This window comes from Myzus persicae, unplaced genomic scaffold (assembly GCF_001856785.1).
Source record: "Myzus persicae strain clone G006 unplaced genomic scaffold, MPER_G0061.0, whole genome shotgun sequence".
Lineage (NCBI taxonomy): Eukaryota > Metazoa > Arthropoda > Insecta > Hemiptera > Aphididae > Myzus > Myzus persicae.
The window spans coordinates 46,342-67,314 of NW_019101449.1; the positions used below are offsets into that span (position 1 = coordinate 46,342).

At 29.3% G+C, this 20,973-nt stretch overlaps 3 protein-coding genes across 4 annotated transcripts; 1 reads left to right on the plus strand and 2 right to left on the minus strand.

Moving 5' to 3' along the window:
- Window positions 1–703: 703 nt before the first annotated feature.
- Window positions 704–4,454, minus strand: LOC111029123 (zinc transporter 9). The gene is made up of 3 exons (XM_022307996.1): window positions 4,159–4,454; window positions 3,111–3,199; window positions 704–2,679 (listed from the first exon to the last, which is right to left on the minus strand). The coding sequence occupies exon 3, from the start codon at window positions 2,670–2,672 to the stop codon at window positions 1,029–1,031; it is 1,644 nt and encodes a 547-aa protein (XP_022163688.1). The 5' UTR covers window positions 2,673–2,679; window positions 3,111–3,199; window positions 4,159–4,454; the 3' UTR covers window positions 704–1,028.
- Window positions 4,455–4,606: 152 nt separating this feature from the next.
- Window positions 4,607–7,514, plus strand: LOC111029127. Of its 2 annotated transcripts, none has more exons than XM_022308003.1 (4): window positions 4,607–4,687; window positions 4,875–5,323; window positions 6,342–6,535; window positions 7,100–7,514. In XM_022308003.1, the coding sequence occupies exons 2-4, from the start codon at window positions 5,021–5,023 to the stop codon at window positions 7,215–7,217; spliced, it is 615 nt and encodes a 204-aa protein (XP_022163695.1). In that variant the 5' UTR covers window positions 4,607–4,687; window positions 4,875–5,020; the 3' UTR covers window positions 7,218–7,514. The 2 variants fall into 2 exon arrangements, with proteins under 2 accessions (XP_022163695.1, XP_022163693.1); XM_022308001.1 differs by having other exon boundaries at window positions 4,651–4,785.
- Window positions 7,515–7,872: 358 nt separating this feature from the next.
- Window positions 7,873–19,417, minus strand: LOC111029126 (alpha-tocopherol transfer protein-like). Its single transcript, XM_022308000.1, has 6 exons — window positions 19,086–19,417; window positions 11,818–11,971; window positions 9,580–9,832; window positions 8,869–8,979; window positions 8,373–8,475; window positions 7,873–8,193 (listed from the first exon to the last, which is right to left on the minus strand). The coding sequence occupies exons 1-6, from the start codon at window positions 19,225–19,227 to the stop codon at window positions 8,054–8,056; spliced, it is 903 nt and encodes a 300-aa protein (XP_022163692.1). The 5' UTR covers window positions 19,228–19,417; the 3' UTR covers window positions 7,873–8,053.
- Between the last annotated feature and the right edge of the window lie 1,556 nt (window positions 19,418–20,973).

The following is a 20,973-nucleotide window of genomic DNA, read 5'->3' on the forward strand; positions in this document are numbered from 1 at the left end:
ATTGAGAAAATTATGTTTATTTAATGTTTATTGTTTAAAAAATGTTTGATTGAAAATTTTTTTTTAAACTAAGTTTAATAATGAAAAGTCATTAACAGTATCATTAAAATATTATTTGGACTTGAGAGTTTAAGGAATTGATTTTCCTATTTAAATTTACAAAAAAAACCTACATTTGTGCGTGGTGTCCTCTCGGCAACAGAAATATTTTTCTGAATACGATAGGTATATATGATATAATAAGTAAATTTTTATTTAATAGTATAAAATAAAACAAATTAAATCTATTATTCAGTATTTTTTTTGTAATATTTAATATAAACAATGTTCTAATACTAAGATAAATAAATAAATAAAGTTAATATGCATAAAATAGGTACACATTATTGTGTACATAAATTGTTTTATTGTATTATATAATAGGTTTTAATTAAAATAAAGTGCTCTAATTTAAAGATGATAACATTTATATTATAGCTATACAAGCAATCACAGTTTAGATGCTGTACGATACAAAATAATTAGTTCTTGGTTGAAAATGGACCTAAAAAGAGTAAAATATGTATTATTATCAATACATTAGAAGCTGTTTAATACTAAGAATATTCAACTTAAAGAATTATTTTTTTGTAAAATTCTTTTGCTTTTGACATTGACTTGATTTCTCCAAATGTAACACCATAAATTACTAATATTCTTTTAATTCCTATTTAATAACATATTTTTTTATTTTCAATATACACTATTTCTTCTCAACTATCATATTTAACAATTAAGTGTGTAATAAATACTAACACATAGAAAAAATACATACGTACATTTGTATTTCATATAAGTTAGCAAAATTACATTGCATACATTTAAGTTTATTATAATAACTAATAATAAGTTTAAAATGAACATGTAAAACAAGATCATATTTTGCCATGTTATCATGTTATGCAAAAACCTATTTGATCATAAGCTTCACCAGTCAGCAATTTATGTTATTTGGATAGTATATTAATTAAATAAGAGGAAAGAAATATCTAAAGTATTTCTAAGTCACAGTGCCTTATTTCAGGGAATTTTGACCTTAGCTGCCATTCAATTCTATCAATCTCTCCACCTATCATGTCAATTATATTTTCACTGTGTTTCAATAAGAATGCCTCGGCGCAATCTGCATTTTCAATTGCACTGACTTCAGCCATCAATGCTTCAGGATCAAGTCTGTCTAGGTATTGTTTAGCTAATTCTCTTCCATCAAAATCCAACTCAGCCTTATATCTAATCAAACTGTTTCCCATATCAATGCCTTTTACATCATGTATAGCCCTTATCATAACATCAGATTCCAATTCAGCATTGATTTTGTTTAAATATGTTAAGCTAATGGAACGACCAACTATAGCAGATGTGTTAGTGTAAATAATGAAGGAGGCAACTGTGCCCAAAATGCCACCAACTAGTAATGATCCAACAGCGTCTGGTATAGGAGTATTTAAGTATGATGTTAATGACATGCATACAGCGGCAACTCCAATAGATAATACAGCAGCACAATCTTCTAATAACACAACATTGACAGTAGGATCATGACCTCGTAACACATATTGTAAGAAAGAAATCTTTGACTCTTTGGAACATTTTTTAATGTTATTGATAGCAACTGCTAATGTTGCTCCTTCAGATATAAATGAGCCACCAAGTACAAAATATGCCCAAAATAGAGAATCTAATGGTTCAGCATGAATAAGTCCTGTTACACCATGGTAAATGGAAAGTCCAGAGCCGATACAAAAGATTCCCACTCCAGATATTAAAGAAGCAACATATTTCATGTTTGAGTACCCATACGGGTGATATGAATCTGCTATTTGGACAGATTTATAAATACCAAATGCAAGAATGACTTGATTAATTGTATCAGCCATTGAATGTATACATTCTGAGAACATGCTGTGACTTCCAGTATAGAACCAAGCCAAACCTTTGAAAATTGTATTCATACCATTTATGAAAACAGCTGTCAAGACAACACGACCAGAGTCACCAAACAGTCCTGATGACTTTTGTGTTTTGAGATCATTTTTGTTTAAGGTCTGTCGACGGTTACTTCTTCTATGTGCTTTGATTGTAAACATTGTTTGTTGTTTTTTCTTTCTCTCAATTTCTCTCTTAATTAGTTGAGTCACTAAACCTTCTTGAGACCCCCAAACTTCAGATGCTTTGGCTACAACATCTTTTCGCCAATAAACATTTATTGGAGGCTCGTCATCAAATGGAGATCGCCGTTTGATAGTTTTAAGGCCTTCTAGATCAGTTGATTTCAACATGAACTCAGTCATTGCACGGCGAGCAGTAATATAATTTCGATCAACAGATTTTTCTGGTCTTTGGACTTTATCAACATTTTTTTCAAAGCTGACTTTATCTAACACCTTTTTAACCGGAACACTCTTTAATAATGGGTCTTTTTCTTCTGGTTTTGCTTTTATATTATCAGAACTATCATCATTAATCGTAGAAAAACATCGAATTGGCCATAATTGATTTTTTGCAATAGAAATCTCATGAGTTTGGTATCGAGAAACATATCGTGATAACTTGCGAATTAGTATACCATCACTATTCATAGATGATATGATGCATTTGCATGGCACCCCGAGATTTTTGTAGAACAGCGTCATTTTATTTCTAAAATGAAACATAATAAAATTTAAATATATTCATTGTAAGTAAAGAGAGAAGTTTTATTTTCATTTTCTTGTATTATGTAAATGGTTAGACCAGAAAAATACATAGGAACACATGCTATAATATGCACAACACATTGAAATTAATTATTAGCTAAGAACTTTGGAAAAAGTTATGTTTTTACTTAAATTCATTAGTTTGAGTTAATTTAAAATTCCCTTCAATTATTTTAAACTACTCTTTTACAAAGATGCAATTAAAATCAGAATATATTTTTCAATTATTATTAGGTACCTATACCTTAAATAATTATTTTATACACTGTTAATTTGACAATTTGAACAAGGTTTTGGATTATATATTTCTATACTGCTATTATATAAGTGCATTAAACATAAATATGTGTATCATAAAAAAATAATTTTTCTTACTTAGATTATACTATTTGTAAAAAATATAAGTTTTGATAGACGTTGTTCCAAATTTTCAATGTAGATCAATATTTCTCCAAGAAGATAATCTACAAAAAAAATATGTATTAGGTAGGTAAATTATGTAATAATACTAATAAGTAATAGATGTATTAAAATTATTAATGTAGGTATAAAAAGTTATTTCGTAACTTTAGAAAAAATGTAATGGGTTCTGTGTTGAGAACAAATAATAAAATCAACTATCTGGAGTATAAGATACAAAATTATCAGGTTAAAATGTCAACTTATGTGTAACTAGCCCCAAGCCAAATATGATTAAAATAATGAATTTAGTAGTAAAAAATTAAATATAATAATATACCTGTCATCACTATTTTATTTGATAAAAATATATTTGGGCTATAATGCTATATATTAAGTACATATACAAGATTAATTTTTGATTAGAAATAGGTAGATAATATTATAAAATACATGCTTCGTTGCTTCAAAGGATTAATTAAATGTATTGTATACTTTGAATAAAAATAATAATAAGAACGTTCAAACTTGGTATGTTAATAAATAAAAACTATTCTAAGATTTATAACATAATAATTATAATTTACAGTTGGTATTAATCATATAGGGATGACAAGATAAATTTTATATTTTAATTAAACTATAAAAGTTGTACAAGAGAAGTAGAGAAGTCACTGCAGTATAAGGTAAATAAAATATGTTTGTACATTTATCTAGCTGATATTCTGATATATTTATAAATTGACAAATAAATCAAAATACTGCTGGTTAGGTACAATCATGTGTATAAGCTAATATTTTGTGTGTCTGAAGAAATTAAATAAGTTCTATGTGACTAATAAGATTAGAGAATTAAGTAGTTACTAAAAAACTTCTAAAGCTTATTTCGTTCGTTTAGATCATCAAAAAGACTACCTTAGGTAGATTAATTGATACAATATTACAATATGGTCACACAAATATGAAACATATACGAAAATAACATAATGTACCTATTATTTATTATGTATTATGATTTACTTACCAGTATGTATGATAGTTATCATAGTCTAAACATTCTCTCGTCTTGTTTGTCTACTAAATATGACAAATGTGTCGTTTTGTAGTACAAATATCATCGACCTTCGCTCTAGTAAACATTATGATGGCCAAGAATTGGTACTTGGCTGATCGCCGTATAATTATATTATAATAATTTACGAAACGATTAATACCAAATAGCAATTAGCGTACCTATTGAGCAAATGTCTTACATTTGAACATTTCACTTTTCAGTTGTCTCGCTCAATAATCACTAAATCATGTCTTCTCAAATACTCAATATTGTATCATAATAGTAATACCTATCCAATTATATACTCATTGCCCTATGATGATAAAAACATTATTGTTATCAAATTCCGATAAGAATGTTTACGTTTCATCCATAAAGTGATTAGGACCCGGTAACCACAAAAAAATAAAAATACGATCACAGTTATCTATTGTTCCACACGCCTACATTGGATTGTTTTGAATTTTAACGGTTTAAGACCACCGAACTCATAATTCAGGTAGGACTATAGAAGGTCTGTGCCTGTATTTATTGATTACTGCCTAAGGTAGTCAGTTGTGAACGCGGAGAACGTGTTCAGCCACTGAGTACAACTAGGTAACTAAGTTACAACTTTACTAGCTACAAGTTTACCATTGTACTTTAAAGCATGAACAACTGATAAGTGATTATTGTTTACTGTTTAGTGCTAGGTGCATAACACGCGTCCCGACGCCAAATCGTCGTGACTCGTGACCTGTTCTGCTGCTGTCACCCATTCGTTTCTCGTCGCGTCCGCCTTTCGGATCTTTCGGTTCCGATTAATTTTGCGTCCTCTTCCATTTCTGTCGTCATGATGCGCCGGCGGTTAAGTTTCATCGGTGGTGGAGAGTGTTGCGACCCAGGTGCACTCACTGAGAGCATTGTCGAGTCTGACATCCAGCGACAGATACGTGACAGGTTTGACAACGAATGCCCATACTCATTGACCAGGAAGTCTGTGCGGAACAGCCCCCGAGCGCGGAACTGCAACTCGCAAGTATGGCAGGTGGCTGTCAACACAGTGGCCAAAAAGCGCGACACACTCAGGCGCAGTGTCAGCTCGGTGTTCAGGTCAATGAATAACCTCAGGACCGGATTCAAAGTAGCTGCACAGGTATATTATATGTGTATTGTGGGTGGGTAGTGTTATGATTAAGATGATTATATTTCCGTTGGTGTTGTAAATACCAATGTTGGCTGTGTTAAACATGGTGCATAAAAATCAATTAATATGCATTATGCTTAAAAATTTTAAATATTTATATATAAAATAAAAATGGATTATGTTTAATAATTGTTTATCAATGCAAGGTGATTCATGAACCTAAATACCAAACTAAATTTGTAAAAGGATAATATTTTTCAATTATTTACAGTTTAGGTACATACCTACGTATCTTATATTATAATAATATATTAATATAGATAAATATAATGTACAATCTATTTTAATTAAATTTCAATATCCCCTACAAATTCCCTATGTAATGATTCATTTGAATTAACCCAAAACTTTTTCTTTCAAACCTTGTTGTAAACTTGTAACACAGCAATGCAATGCAAACAATATTATAGAATTCAACTCATGATGAAATCATGTTGTTATTATATAATTTTATCTTAATCACAAAAAAAATGAAAAATAGTGATGTTTTGTAAATAGTATTCTAATCATTGACCATTATAGTATATGACTGTAATATACTACTGGTGTCAGCTGGTTGAGAGCGTACATATCCCAGGTCTCTATTGCAGACCCAATTAGACTTGTAAAGCTCTATGAGTAGTTATTACTTATTTGGTATCAGAGTTCAAGCACCTTCATACCAATTGTCACATAAATATTATTATTTGAGTGACAATATTTTTTTGGAAGTATCCTTATTTTATTAAAACCAGAATACTTATTACGTTGCTATTAGTTATTACCAATATTTCATTATAATTGGTTTAAAGTAAAGTAGTTGCTTACATTAATACCGATTTCTGTTTTATTCTAAATAATTTATGACTAATCGATTGAGTATCAGATGACTTGCAATAATGTGCTTGCTGAGTTTGTTGTCATACTACATGAACCCCACTATTACCACTATTGGTTGATCAAACTAACAAGCTTTATTGTGTTTCAGAAATTACGGCCATCAACTAGACGTCGTTTTAAATTGGATGAGTCACCTCTGACTCCCAACACGCCCAGAACCAGGTCTAAGTGTTTGTTGGGCAGAACACCCACCAAGATGTACAGTCCTTTTGCCATTGATACTCCACCATCATTGCGTAGGCGATTTGCTTACAGAAGAAATCAAAATATTGACACTGAAAGGTAATTTATCATACAAATAAATTGATAAAAAATGATAAATTTATCAAAGTGTATCCCTCATATTCGGTATTTTATTATAGTTAAAATTTGTTTAATGTGTAATAATTACAGTAACAGATCTTTAACGCAGCTACTAAAAAGATATATTTGTTTAAGTATCATTTATTAATTTTATGCCAGCTTTAATAAAAGTGTCATTCAATTATCTATTTAAAATTACTTGGTTGTTTGGGAACGGTTACCAAAAGATTTTATTCAGATTTTTGTGACTTATTTGTTTGTCTTATTTTATCAATGCTGGTTTCAGATTTCTAAATTTTAAGTTTTATTTTGGGTGCAAAGCTCTTTTGTTTTACTACATTTCATGTGAAATTTAAATCCTTCAAAATGTAGAATTATATTAAAACATAACAATTAATTTACTTATTTATTTAGAGACTTGTTAATTAACATTGATAGTGTCTTTTATTTGCTACCTTGATGAAAATGTAAAAAACAATTTTCACTCCTTTTTAATACTTTATTATTTAAATTGCACTGATTCTGATGGTTGGTTGTTTACAGTAACAAATCAGTGAATGGGAAAAGTGAATCTAACAGTTATGAAACAACAAATAATGAAAATAAGCACCCAACAATCAATTCAAATAAAGAAGATGAAAATTATGGAAGCTTAATATAAGTATTAATCCCTAAGAGAGTACTACCCATTATTGTATTTTTTTGCAGGAAACTAGATATTAAAAGTATACTGAATGTATACTGGCTACGTTGTTTTTGCATAACACATTTTACGTATTATTTTTGTACTATCTATTTTAATTTTGAAATATTTGAATTAATGTTCCTTTCCAATATAATTAGAAAACATGGCAATTATATTTTCTTTTTAATCATAATCATATAATTTATTTGTTACAAATATTTAATATTATAGTTTTTTTCTTTTTTGGTAACTAATAAATATTCTGACAAATTATTTGATGAATAGAAATTAATACTGTTGTGTACACTTTTAGTTATTAATAGTCTCAAGATGCATGATTCAATAACATAAGTATTAACTCAATGTTAAGTAAATGTTAGCTAATGTAAGTATTAACTATATTTTGATGCTACTTTAAAAAATATTCCTAAATATATTGTTAACATAATACAGACTAATTCTAGATCCATACATCTCTAAATAGAATTTATATTAGTCTCATCAGTTTAGTAATTACTAAAATACTATTGATAGGCACTCACATATCACATTATTTTATTTTTGTATACTACCACTAATTTGGTTATAGTATATTAGTATGTTTTATAAAACAATTTTTTTTTTTGAGTAAATATCAAATATTTATTTTTATATATAATTCTGCAACAGTTTTATACTTCACATGTTTAAGTTTAATTTTTTTTCACTTAACATTAAGAATAAAGACAATATTATATTTTTATAATAAATTACGAATAAATAATCACTATTATTCTATTATATTCCTAACCAATATGTTTTAAAGTGTAAATTCAATCAATCTGTAATTTTTTGAATGTACCATTCATGTCCAATTCATCTGTTTTTGTATGTTCTGGTCGTCTCGACAAGTCAGCCTTTGGTCGTGCTTCCAACCATTCTTTGTTAGCCATCAAAAGTTCTAACATATCCTCTGTAAGGATAAAAATAATTTTTAAGTAACAATACAAAAAAAATCCTATCATAGCCCATAGGTGTACAGAATATTATTATTGTATGTCCTGTGTACCTGTGTACCTATAAATTTCTAGATACATAGGTATTGTTAGCACAGCAATATTACATAAACACACTACATTTGGTATACCTCACCTTCATATTTTTCCAGATTTCCACCTGTGCCGCCATATATGTCAGGCAATACATCTTTTGGAATATACTGGTACAAATCTTCCAGTGAATCGTGTACAAATATCTATAGAAGTGTAAAATAAGTAGACAAACATATAAGATCTTAATTTGTACAGTATTTATACTTGTCTTTATTATGTCACAATTTAATCCTTAGAGTTAAAAAGAATAATTTACTAATTGTGTTTAATAAGGATGGTAAGAATAAGCAATTTTATGTTTTTATAAAAAGTGTAAATGATTAATGATAAGTCGGCACAACTGCACAAGGAAACTAATTATGTAAATATAAATTTAAGTACAACTACCCTTGGTGAGGGATGGACGGATGGTAACATACGCTATATACGGATGTTTTTAAGCGCATTGGACTCATTAGAGCCATGCTTTATTTTTTTGTCTTACTAATATTTCAATAATATAATGTCATAGACTACCTATAGTGGTCCAAACTTACTCTGTCTCTGATTTTGTTCGATACAAATAGCTTGAAGAACGTGATGAGGCGGCTCATAAACTTGGGAGGGTTTATGTAGTGAACAGTTTTTACTCGCAGCGGAAATGAATCCTGTAAACGGTAAGTTAGTAAATAATTATGTTTATAAATAATAATATAAAATAAATATATTATATACCCATATAGATTATCATTGCACAATCTACAGGATGACTCCGATCAATAATTGTTTAAACTTGATTCACTATGTTAGGTAGGTAGGTACTATATATTATGTCTAAATATATATATATACGTACCTAACATTAGAGTAATTTGGCTATGTAAACATAGGTACTTCCGTAATTTAGGCACAAATCAAATTTACTTTACCAGACACCCTTCTTCTTCGAAATATGTGTTTTTGTATGCAGAATTTTAAAAGTGTGCTTACCGTTCAAAAGTAATGGCAGTTAGAAACTTAGTGACATTCTTTGACTGGGTCACACACCCGCCCGGACAGTTTAAGATGAAAATATTTCTTGACTTTATACTAGCCATTAGGTATATCGTACATGCAAAACCACTCAAGGAAGGTCACGTATCAAATTGTCATATTACCTATATGAACGGTGAGTTCCACACATTTTTTTTAAAACGAGTGTTTAAGATTTATACATAGGTACCTATAATAGAGCCAATAGCGGCAATAGGTACAGCAGTTATACTCACAATGCAACATCTCAAAAGATTTTTTGTTAAAGTAGGCGTGAAGGCCATGAATTGAGCCAGTCGGATGTGTTTCAGGTCGTACAAAATAATGTTGCCGTACATAGGCTCCAATTTAAGCTGCAAGTCCAGAATGGCTATGGACACTTGAGAAAACAGCATGACGTCGTATTTGTCATCGTCCGTCGATGGGCGGGTCGTGGTACAGAAAACCCTGTTACCCTCCGGCGTCAGTTTCGGGAACAAACACACAGACCTGTAAAAGTGTAAAACGTTTAATAATTATTAATTATTATCATTCATATATCATGTAGGTAGGTGTAGCGTGTAGGTACCTAATATAAAAAAATTAAAATGTGCTAAACTCAGTCGCGGCACTACAACAATGTTCAATACATATTGATACCTACCTAATTTATAAAATTATAAATAGAACAAATCCTTGATACGCATTTATAACATGTAAGTGAATAACAGACATTTTAAATTTGGGAGGGGGGCTAGAAATCAGAATTCAGTCAGATATACTTACCTAATTACCCCATTTAGTAATTGTCGCAAAACTACAAAAGTAACAAGTACTTTTAAAAATAATTTTCCTAGTAGGAAAATTCAAAATAGACCAAAACGAATTGACCAATCATTTGGTGCCTTAGAATATTGATGAAGAAAATAAAATAATATGGACCCAATTTACATGTACACCTTTTGCACCTACAAATTGAGTCAAGTTCTCATATCAACTTTTTATTAGCTGAAAAAAAACCTAGTCTTATTATTAGTTTGGCAAAGTATTTTGGGCGATTGTAAACTCCGCCAGAATACCGGTTAGTTGAAAAGGTGTAATGTAAACTCTGTCATTTTTATTTTCTTACCTGTAATAGATATATCGAAGCTCTACCAGCTCTTATGTAAAACTTGATAATATAAATCTCAACTAAGAAGCTCAAAAATCCAAAATGATACTTTATATAAGTAGACAGTAGTTATGATAATGGATTTGTATTAGACTAAGAAGTCAGAATATCTATAAATTGTATCTCATCATTTTAGAACCCGTATACAACTCATCTCTATTATATAGTTGAGTGGCTCTCCAGGTACGTACCTACTAATGTACCTATAGAATACCTATTTTTTTTTGATGTTGGTCTTAAATTAACAATCACTAATTTAAAATTTAGATTTACATGGATCAGCATTATAATTTTAAATTATCCATTATAGTACCTAACGTATTGTCATTGGGTGACTACTTTTTCAAGTATCTCGTGTCATTAATATATATATCTGCATACAGTCTTATTGTAATAAATGAATTACAAATTGTTTTTAAAATTAAGATTAAAAAAAACAATTATCTGTTTTCCACTGACTTGTACTAGATTATGAGTACATTTATGATAATGATTTATCTAAAATTACTGTCATAATTAGTGTACTTAATCCTTATTTAATACAAATAAAATAAAATAATCTATACTGGTATAGGTATATTAATTTTAAATATCAATATAGGTATTATATATTTTTTTTTTGGTTTTGTTGTTTATTGCTCAAAAGGTACGCTTTTAGCCAACATTAATAGCTAATATTTTAAATTGTAGAATGTAGGTACCTAATTTTTAAATGACAATACAATATAAAATGTATTATTTGTATATTTATGATTTCGAGCTCTGAGGATTTTAACCGGGTTGAGTCATCATTGAAAAAATCAAAATATTTTATTGAATTGCCTAAAGTTTGCAATCTGATGGGAGCCAAATGACTGTAATTTTGGAGGTAAGTATCTATAGCTATAATAATGCCGTACAGGTTCATAAAAATTTGTGATACACGAGTAATGACTAATGAGTATTAATACGAGGGACATCAAGAATATTTGACTTAATAGCTCAAGAGCATAGGCGTAGAATTCTGTTAAGCCCCCTCGAAATTTGCAAGAAATTCCGGCAGCGTCGTCGATAGCCCCTTCCTCCCCATATGAATTCAACATGCTACGACTATGCTCAGGAGTTCAGAATAGTAGATTTGAGAATAATTAAGAAAATAAATTGAATAAATTGAATAAATCTTACGCTCAAATAGTGTTTGAAATTTAAGGGGTCTAATGTAATAACATTAAATAAGCTTATAAACAATTTAGAAAATGTTTGGGGGTGCATAGACCCTAAAGCCTCCCCTATTTGCGCCTATGGTGTACATAGTAAATATATTTTAAGTTGAATTGGTAGTTACCCTTGTTTAGTAGCTTCTTTTAGTTGTTCTCTAGTAAAAGAGCCAAAAAATTCTGGAAATTCTGCCCGAGCTACGAAATATGAATCAATAACTTGCTTCGATCTTTGCAAATTATACTTGCATCCAGTTATAAAATGCGCTAACCATTTTCTATCTGCAATTCAAATAAATGTATACGATTAAATATAGTTTTTTTATAATCATTTAATAAATTCATATTAATAATTATTATTATACATTTAGATTTAGACTATAGGTAAATACCTGAGAGCTAATACCTAAAACTAATTTTCAACCTTTATAGTTTTATAGAAATCTCTGACTTCTGTTCAATATTAATACATCAGTATTACAAGTTATATTATAAATATTAGAATTATAGATATTATACATAATATGAATTGTAATATAATATGACGTATATTATACTTTTTTGTTTTATTACGTGTTTAAAATTGTTTATTCATAACCTTGTCGAGCATTATACCCACACTTGTTGTCTCCGTCCAACTATATAACGCATAACAATATCACATATTATAGAAGTTCAAATCTACCTTCAATGATATAACGTCGTCTAAACAGAGGTTTTGGGTGTTTAAGTGTGTATGGTAGGATGGGGTGAAGTTAACCTGCTCTTAAGAAGTGGGCCATTCTTGTCTTTTTCAATGTTTATCAGTATAACGCCATAACTTCAACAAGGTTCTATTAAAATTCATTTAATCGATTTTACATTCATACCAGTATATTAACGAACAATTTTTGATACTATTGATACAATACGTACAAAATATGTTTTATACGTTTATAGACTATACTACTATAGTTTTATAAATGTATATCAAGTATCAAATAATTTATAATTTTTATTTATCACCTACCTACTGAATGAAGCATAAGAACCTACCTGTTTAAAACCTGCTATTTCGAACAACTGGATATTCTTGTAAATTGTAGTAGGTACCTACCTACAAGTTACTTAAGCTTCAAGGTATTCATATATTATATATTTATGTGGTGCAAAAATTGTCGTTGCACGATATGTATCTACTTCTACAGTTCTACTTATTACACCAGTAACTAGTATACTGTATATTATATATATTATAAATATTGTCGTTGACCTTATAGTTCACATTTTTCCTCGTCTGCTTTTAACAATAACTGGTATTTTTTTAGTGAAGGACTTAAAATATATTTTTGATACAAAATTTAAAATATACTGTGAGCAAATACCCCCGGGGGAAAAAATACCCACTCAAAAACTCTGATGAGATTTATAAATTGTATAATGTAGTGTACATAATGTTTGATAATATATTATAATATAATAGTCACTTGGATAGTCTTTCCGTACATTTAATTCTGTATTAAAATAATGTAAACGCATAAACGTAATATGTTGTACAACAACACATATGGTGCCATTGGTAATATACAATATATTATACACATTCCATCTCTGTAATACGATGTACAAATATATATTATCACCGTCACAATCGGCTCCTATACGTACAGGGTTCGGAAATACCTATTGTTAATTACGAGTTTAGGTATATACAATACTGTGCCATCAAATAATGAGCAGTAGCTATAGGTCTTACAATGATTAATTATGACTATATTCTATACTAGGTACCTATTAAAGTAATACATTACCTAGTGGCTAGTACATTAGTCTGGTCTTAGTGCCTTACCATTGTTTCAGTAAAAAATTTTAATATGATACATTATATTTTATTATCTAACGACTATATTATGATATAAGGGTTTTTAAATAATAGATTTATTTTAATACAATAACAGTATAGAACACGAACGACCCATTTAGCCCACCATCCATGTATACAATTTCCTGGTGTCTAGGTGCTGACAAATAACTAATAAGTTAGTTGTTATTTTTTAGCTTGTGATCAACCCGAGGCATGTTGATTTTTTTTTAATTTGGGGACTAATAATTGTTCCATAACCTATCTTATTTTAATAATATAGGTAGGTTATATGAGGAGTATATGCACACTATACCTATGGTTAAATAAGTACATTAAACTATGTACCTACCTAATTTTAACTACAAATTACTAATTTGTTTACATAAGGTAGGTATTGCGAGACATTTAAAAAAAAAATGTATATTTATACTTATTGTACCGAGGTGGCAATAAATAATGACAGTAATATTTTTATCAAGGTTATCTTGATTTAAATTATTTAAAAGGAACATTTGAAGTAGGGATCTAAAATTCTAAACAATAAACATAGATATAGCTAGGAAGTATACCTTTTAATATGAGGAAATAAAATCTTGAAAAACTTGTTACATTACTGCAGCAATAAAATATACATTTAATGCATATAATAAAAAGTTAAAACTTGGCTTGGTGAGGCGCGGTCTTATGCTTAATCTGCAAAGACGCTCAGATTGTACTGGCCGATGTTGCTAGCTCCCGGAATCCGGATGGGTGACCAGTGACCACCCGGGTTTTTAGCAATTCATCCTTGCCACACATACACACACACTTCTTACAATCCTACCAATATAAAAACTTACTAAACCTTTACAAAAAATTCCCTATTGTACCACTCTACTACACCCAATGGCCTATGTTGCCTTGGGTTCTCGGTTCTCTCTAATAAAAAAAAAGTTCAAACTTGAATGAAGTCAATATTTATGGTATAGTGTAGTTGTAGTATATCTACTATTGCGCTAAGCGGTGCCTTCTAAGAGTACCAATACATGTAATAGTATAATAGGTACTTTAAATTATAGTCTATAATAAATTAATATTACATGCATAAAAGTTTATTTAAAACCCAGTAGGGAAAAGACCCCTTGGACGACTCCGTCTAAAATGGGAAGATGTAGCAAAGAAAGACGTAAAATCGTTGGGCGGAGGTCCTCATTGGAAAGTAAAAGCAGCTGATAGAGAGGATTGGAGGATTAGGATGGTCCTAGTGGCCGTTATTACCAAAGAAGAAGAAGAAGAAAAGTTTATTTAGATAACGAGAAAAACATACAGCGGCTCACGTGTATAAAAAGTATAATTATACCTGCAGCCTGCTTTCATCGTACTTATGGGTAGGTATTGGTATATTCGCTATTATTATTTTGTATTTAAATGATATTATAAATTTATAACCTTAAACAAGGAACATTGTTTATTATTATAAATTGAAGGTCACAAAATCGAAAACCTATTAATAGTTATCTCGATGGAAATACTATTTTAGTCATTTCTACGGCGGTCGCTGGTTCAGTGAAACCGAAGCCCGACAGTTTCAACTTTCAATCGTAACATATTGAAATGGCATGGCTGGTTGGACAGAGGGGAACGCGGAGAATAAGCCGCATATTATAGACGCTATGTAACCTGGGGTTCACGAGTTCACGATAATAACTGCTGTGCCACTGCGTTGTCGTTAATATTTTATTCGTTTTAGACGTTTTAGTCACTATTATTCATTATATAATAACTATTATACGTTGATCTATCTAATATTTACATTTTTTTACATTTTTACAAGTATTTGTTCTTATTCTAAAATTGCAAAAAGACGAAATAATAGTATTTTTTATTAACGATTGATTTTAATGTTTTTACATACGAACAAAAAAATGTAAGTAAGTATGTTGTATTGTTATATAATTTAAGTCTCCCCAGAATGTACCTATGTACAACAAAACAACTGTGCAGAGAACTGTAGTATAATAAAACGAGAAATAAAGCTAACCTGAAAAAATGCCCTTGGAAAATGCAGACATGAAATTTATATTTGCAACTATTTACTTTTTTTTTGCAGTGATTATCGACGAAGCTCCCGGAACTGCTTGCGCATTACGTCGATAGCCCCACCATCGTTTATTACAAATACAAGGAAAATTATGTAACACTGGCAGAAACAGAATATATTATATACAACAAGTATGCTCACCCCCTTTTTTCTTTAATAATGAAGTTTTTCAAAATCTGATTTTTGGAATTTTCAAATATACTCAAAGACCATATTTTCATATTTTTGAGATTTTTTGTGCCACTAAATGAGTGCCTGGTGCGATACGTATCTTTGTTTTTCAAATGAGAATTCTCTTCTGAGCCCATTTTTTTTCTTTAAATTATTTAGTGGATAATTTTTTTGAGAATTATGATGTATCAATGATTGTATCGAAATCAACATTTGAACGAGTGGTTTCCTAGTTGTTGGAAAATTTGTTCTAAGGATAATTAATAGTCCATAATAGGGATATACCTATACAGTTCTACACATGGAAGAAGAAAAATAACTAAAAAAATCAAGAAGTATTTTACTTGCTATTTACCTAAGTGTTTGACTAAATAAATATAAAATGACGTATTATTTTATATTATATGTATAGACTATAGATAACAACGCACACTGTATAAGCATATTCTTCTTCCCCATTATAAACTATATTATATAAAATTATATCAATCTTTCTCATCTCTGATGAGCCGACTTCGCGGGCCGATGTGTGCGTTTTTATTTTCGCGGAAATATACATTATCCCGGAAACTGTTACAAGTGTTTGTTCAAGGTATCTCACTTCATTATTTCAGTGTCGTGGCCATTTCGTTTGATATGTAAAGGTAGTATACAATATACATGACTACCTACACCATACATTCCAGTTATTCCGATATATACCTATGGCATGTGCTATACACATTATTATTTTACAGACATACGGTTCATGGCTACATATCTATAATATATTATAATGCATACACAATAAATAATAATCTTTAAATACAGATGCATAAATCAACAGTGGCGTAACCATAAACTAGGGGTTTTTTGAGTGTTTTTCCCCCCCCCCCCCCTCAATTGTCTTTCCCCCCTAATAAAATGTATTATTATTTAACTACTGAAACTGAGAAAAACTTGGTTTAATTTATACTTAACTCTATAGTATTACAAGAAAAAATTAATTGATAAATTTAAAAAAAAAAATATTTAATGATTGGAATAAATCTGTGGATAATCCCAAAAGTTTGACTTCTTATATTGATTTTTATTATTTTGTAATTTTGATTTAATATGATTAACTGGTGTGAGGTTCTAAACGACGATGCATGATTTTTGATAAATGTGTGTAAATCTTTTTTTTGAAAGTGTGCGGTTACAACGCCGCAGCTTAACTCCCCCTTTCTTAATCATGGCTACTCCATACCATATCAAACGCTGTCACGTGTCACTTGCAGTTTCTTCGGCCTACGCACGAGTTACTAGTAATTTTGAATTCAGTTATGATTTAGATATAGTAGGTACTAAGCTTTTTTGATGTTATTGGCACTTGCATCGCCTATCTGGTTTCAATTATTTGAAACTAAATTATGTAATCCCTAGTTGGCTCCTTTAGTACTTAAATCGGTTATAACTTATAAATTATAATAGTTATGTGGTCCAATTTGATAAATATTCGTGAAGTTATTAACTATGCTAGGTATACTATTAATAATAAACAATTTATTATTATTATTTACTTTTATTTGAAAGTTTTCTAACGGCATATAACTATATAAGTAAAAGTAATATCGTAGTACAACGAAAAGTTAAGCTGTTGGCGAGGTTCCACGTTTCACCAATTGTATTTTGTGTATTGTAAATAATATTACTCATTACCTACAATCAATATTAAGTATACATAATGCTATAAATTATAATAGTGAAAAGTTTCAAGTCCCTACAAATAAAATTGTGCAAATTTATTTTAGATATTTTTTGTTGGTGTAAGTAAAACATATGACTTTGGTTACCTGCTACTTATACCTATTTGTATAACATTTTAATAGCCTTAGCTCTTACAGTCCTACGTCTAGAATTTTAAATGATTAGTTTTTTAGTAACTATCTAATTAACTTTAGGTAGGTATTATATTAAAATTATACATTAGGTACCTAGATTAAATGTTGGGGTTAGTTTATAGTTATAGTTTTTTATGTACATTAATTAAGCTTAGATTAGGTATGTATAAAGGGACGGACTGGCAGTAAATATATTTTTGAAAGCTTGAATCCATATATTTTATTTAAGTAACACGTTTTAGATCAGAGTGGATAGAGATAAGTATAATAATGTACCTATTGATTTTACAATGATATATGTGGGTTTTTTTTGTATCTATCAAAGTATCATCACATTTCGGGGCACTAAAAATGATTTGTTTCTTTTCATCAGCATCTTTTCTGGTAGAAAAGTGAATTTAGTTGGTACTTTGGATGAAAAAAAAATTCTTTGTAGTTTTCAAAAGTGTTATGAAAAACCAAAATAGATTTTTTCATAAGACCAGTTTTTGACAAAATCAATTTTGTTTTTTGGTGCAATTTTAGAAAACTAACCTTAGGTACATAACATTTTCACCGAATGCTTATAGGTATTAGCATTTTCTATACGCCATAAAATGTACAAAATATTTCGACCATTTTAAGCTCTTTATAGGCATAAGAAGAATTCGATTCTTATTAGTTTTTTAAAAAAATTATGTCGATAAATAAATAATAATTTTCGTTCGGCTGAAAAACTTAAAAATTTAAAACATGTTTTCTCATAAGTAGTTATGATACTGTAACTAAAAAATTTAAAATATGTGTAAAAACACAGTTTTCTTATTGATATTTTAAGTTCAAGTTTGGACGAAATTAAATATTTAAACGAAGAATAACGATTTTAGTTATTTCGTTGTGATTTAAAAATATTATTCGCGAGTACTTGAAACTTTTAAAGTATATTATATACACACAATGACATTTTCAAATGCATTGTTTTCGGCAGAAACTAATTAAACTTACTGTATAAATATTATATAATATTAAAATAAATTACTTTAATAGTTTAATAGCAATAATTAAGATCATACAATTTACTTAGTAATATTTGCTGACAGACAGTCTTCCATCAGAATCGTTTTTCGTAAGGGTAGAATGATTATATATAATTGAATTCAAATTTAACACATCCATTACAGGACCCTTTTGGGCACCTACTGTACAACAGTGTAGTACCCTGCGGCCTGCACTATAGCCCCCCTTTTTAAAGTTGCACTGCAGTACTACACATTAGAATTCTCATACTGTTCACTAAAATACAAGTGCTGCTAAGTTTTAGCAAAAATATTATTTTCTTGATACGTTTAGGCAAATGTCAGTAATATTTCCCAATGAACTGTGCTAACGGATCTGTTTAGGGCTACCCTTAAAACTATTCAATTTAATATTTACGTAACACTAATAGTTATACTAACTCACCGGTAATATTGGGTAAATGTGGTTGTTTGGTCAACCATTCCATGAGCTGAGTGACATCTTCTTCGAGTTTGTTTAACGGTTGATAGAAATCTTCATTCTTTATGTATGCGATTTGAGTCTCATTCGGTGGTATGAGGTACATATTGTATAAGAATGTATTATAATAAGTACAATCTACGTTTCTTTTAATTGCTTAAGTAGCAGTCAGCAGATCAAAGAGCGTTAAGTCAAAAACTGAGGCTAAGAGAAGTGTGTACGTTTTAAAAACATTCACTTATACGTTATATTATATATACCTACAGTCTACGTGGTCGTATAGACCCACCAACCTTCTCAACGATTCTGGTTTTATTTTTCTGCCATTAAATTAGGTAGGTACGATACCTGTTATTGTCAATCTATATAAAAAGCCAAGATTGACTGTCACAAGAGAGGGGCACATATGTTCATTGTTTGTACATCATAATATTAATGGTACACGTTCGAGTGGTAAAAAATGAGGGGGGGGGCGTAATAATTTTGACCGAAAAATTAACATTTAATTTTTGCTATTGCCTTCTTAAACATTGAGATTGAGAGCAATGAGAGCATTTTCTATGAAACAAGAAAATGGTTAATGGTTATTAGATCAGAGGTCTTCATCCTGTCACCCACCTTGTCTTAACTTAAGTTGCTGGTATGCTTTTATGCTAATATGTGTTATTGTATAATAAATATTGTCTATTTCTAGAACTTTTGTTCTTTATTTAAGATATATTTAAAATGGATACATATGTGGATGTACTGTATTGTATAAATGTTTATAACAACTAAGTACCTACCTAGGTAACATTTCAAAAATATTGTTCGTTATCAATCGACAGTCATATTAAGAAGTAAGAACAGCCTATTATGTAAAAAATATAGGATAGGTCATAGGTAATTTATTTAATAACAACAATTCCAAGTATTTTAAATTGAAAGTCTGAAAAAGGTAACTATACTTGAAGAAAAGTTTATCCTATCCTAACCCATTTAAATTCTACTTACATACTCGTTTATGAATAGTATTTAATATTTAAACAGTATGTGCCTATTTGAAGACCAATATTCAAATATCTATAATTGGTATTAACAAGGTAGATAGTAAATACCTAACCAAGTAAATATTTCACAAGACGTATTCTACATTTATATCAACAAATATATTAGTTTGAAAATATTTTGATTAGATACCTGAAAACAATATTTTACTGATACATTTATTATAATATGATACATCATAAATAGTTAGAAATTAATGTGCAAAGTTGACTGAAAACTATTTGCTTATCTAACTATTAATTATTAAAATATACATAGTTGCATAGGCTACATAGATACATCATACATACATTTAATATTTATTAATATAGTGCGTGCATGCGGTCATGTAGTGAACTAAATACTTATACGTAGGTAGGTAGGTAAGCGAAGAACGAATTCAATAATGAATAGTGAATACATTTTACATTTTTAACGATTACCTATATAATAGTTTGCACATCAGTAGAAAATGTAAATTAATTGATAGCTTACATTTGTATTGTTCTTTTTTCCAAATAAGAAACATTATTTCACAATCAATTATTTAGCTTATTGTGATTTTTTTGATAATTTATCTAACTTATTCAAATTCGTAGTTTCTGAGTTATAAAAATGTATCTACCTATACATGAATTATTTAAGTTCTCAAAATGGTTTTAAAAAAATATAAAATATAATAATATATAGATGTAAAATTGTATCTAGTGCTTATTGTATCTGTAATCTGTTTAATATATTATACTCAGATAATTTTCACAAATTATAAAAGTATTTTTAAATAATCCCCCCTCCCCCATACCTTCCAAATCCATTAACCTTTACC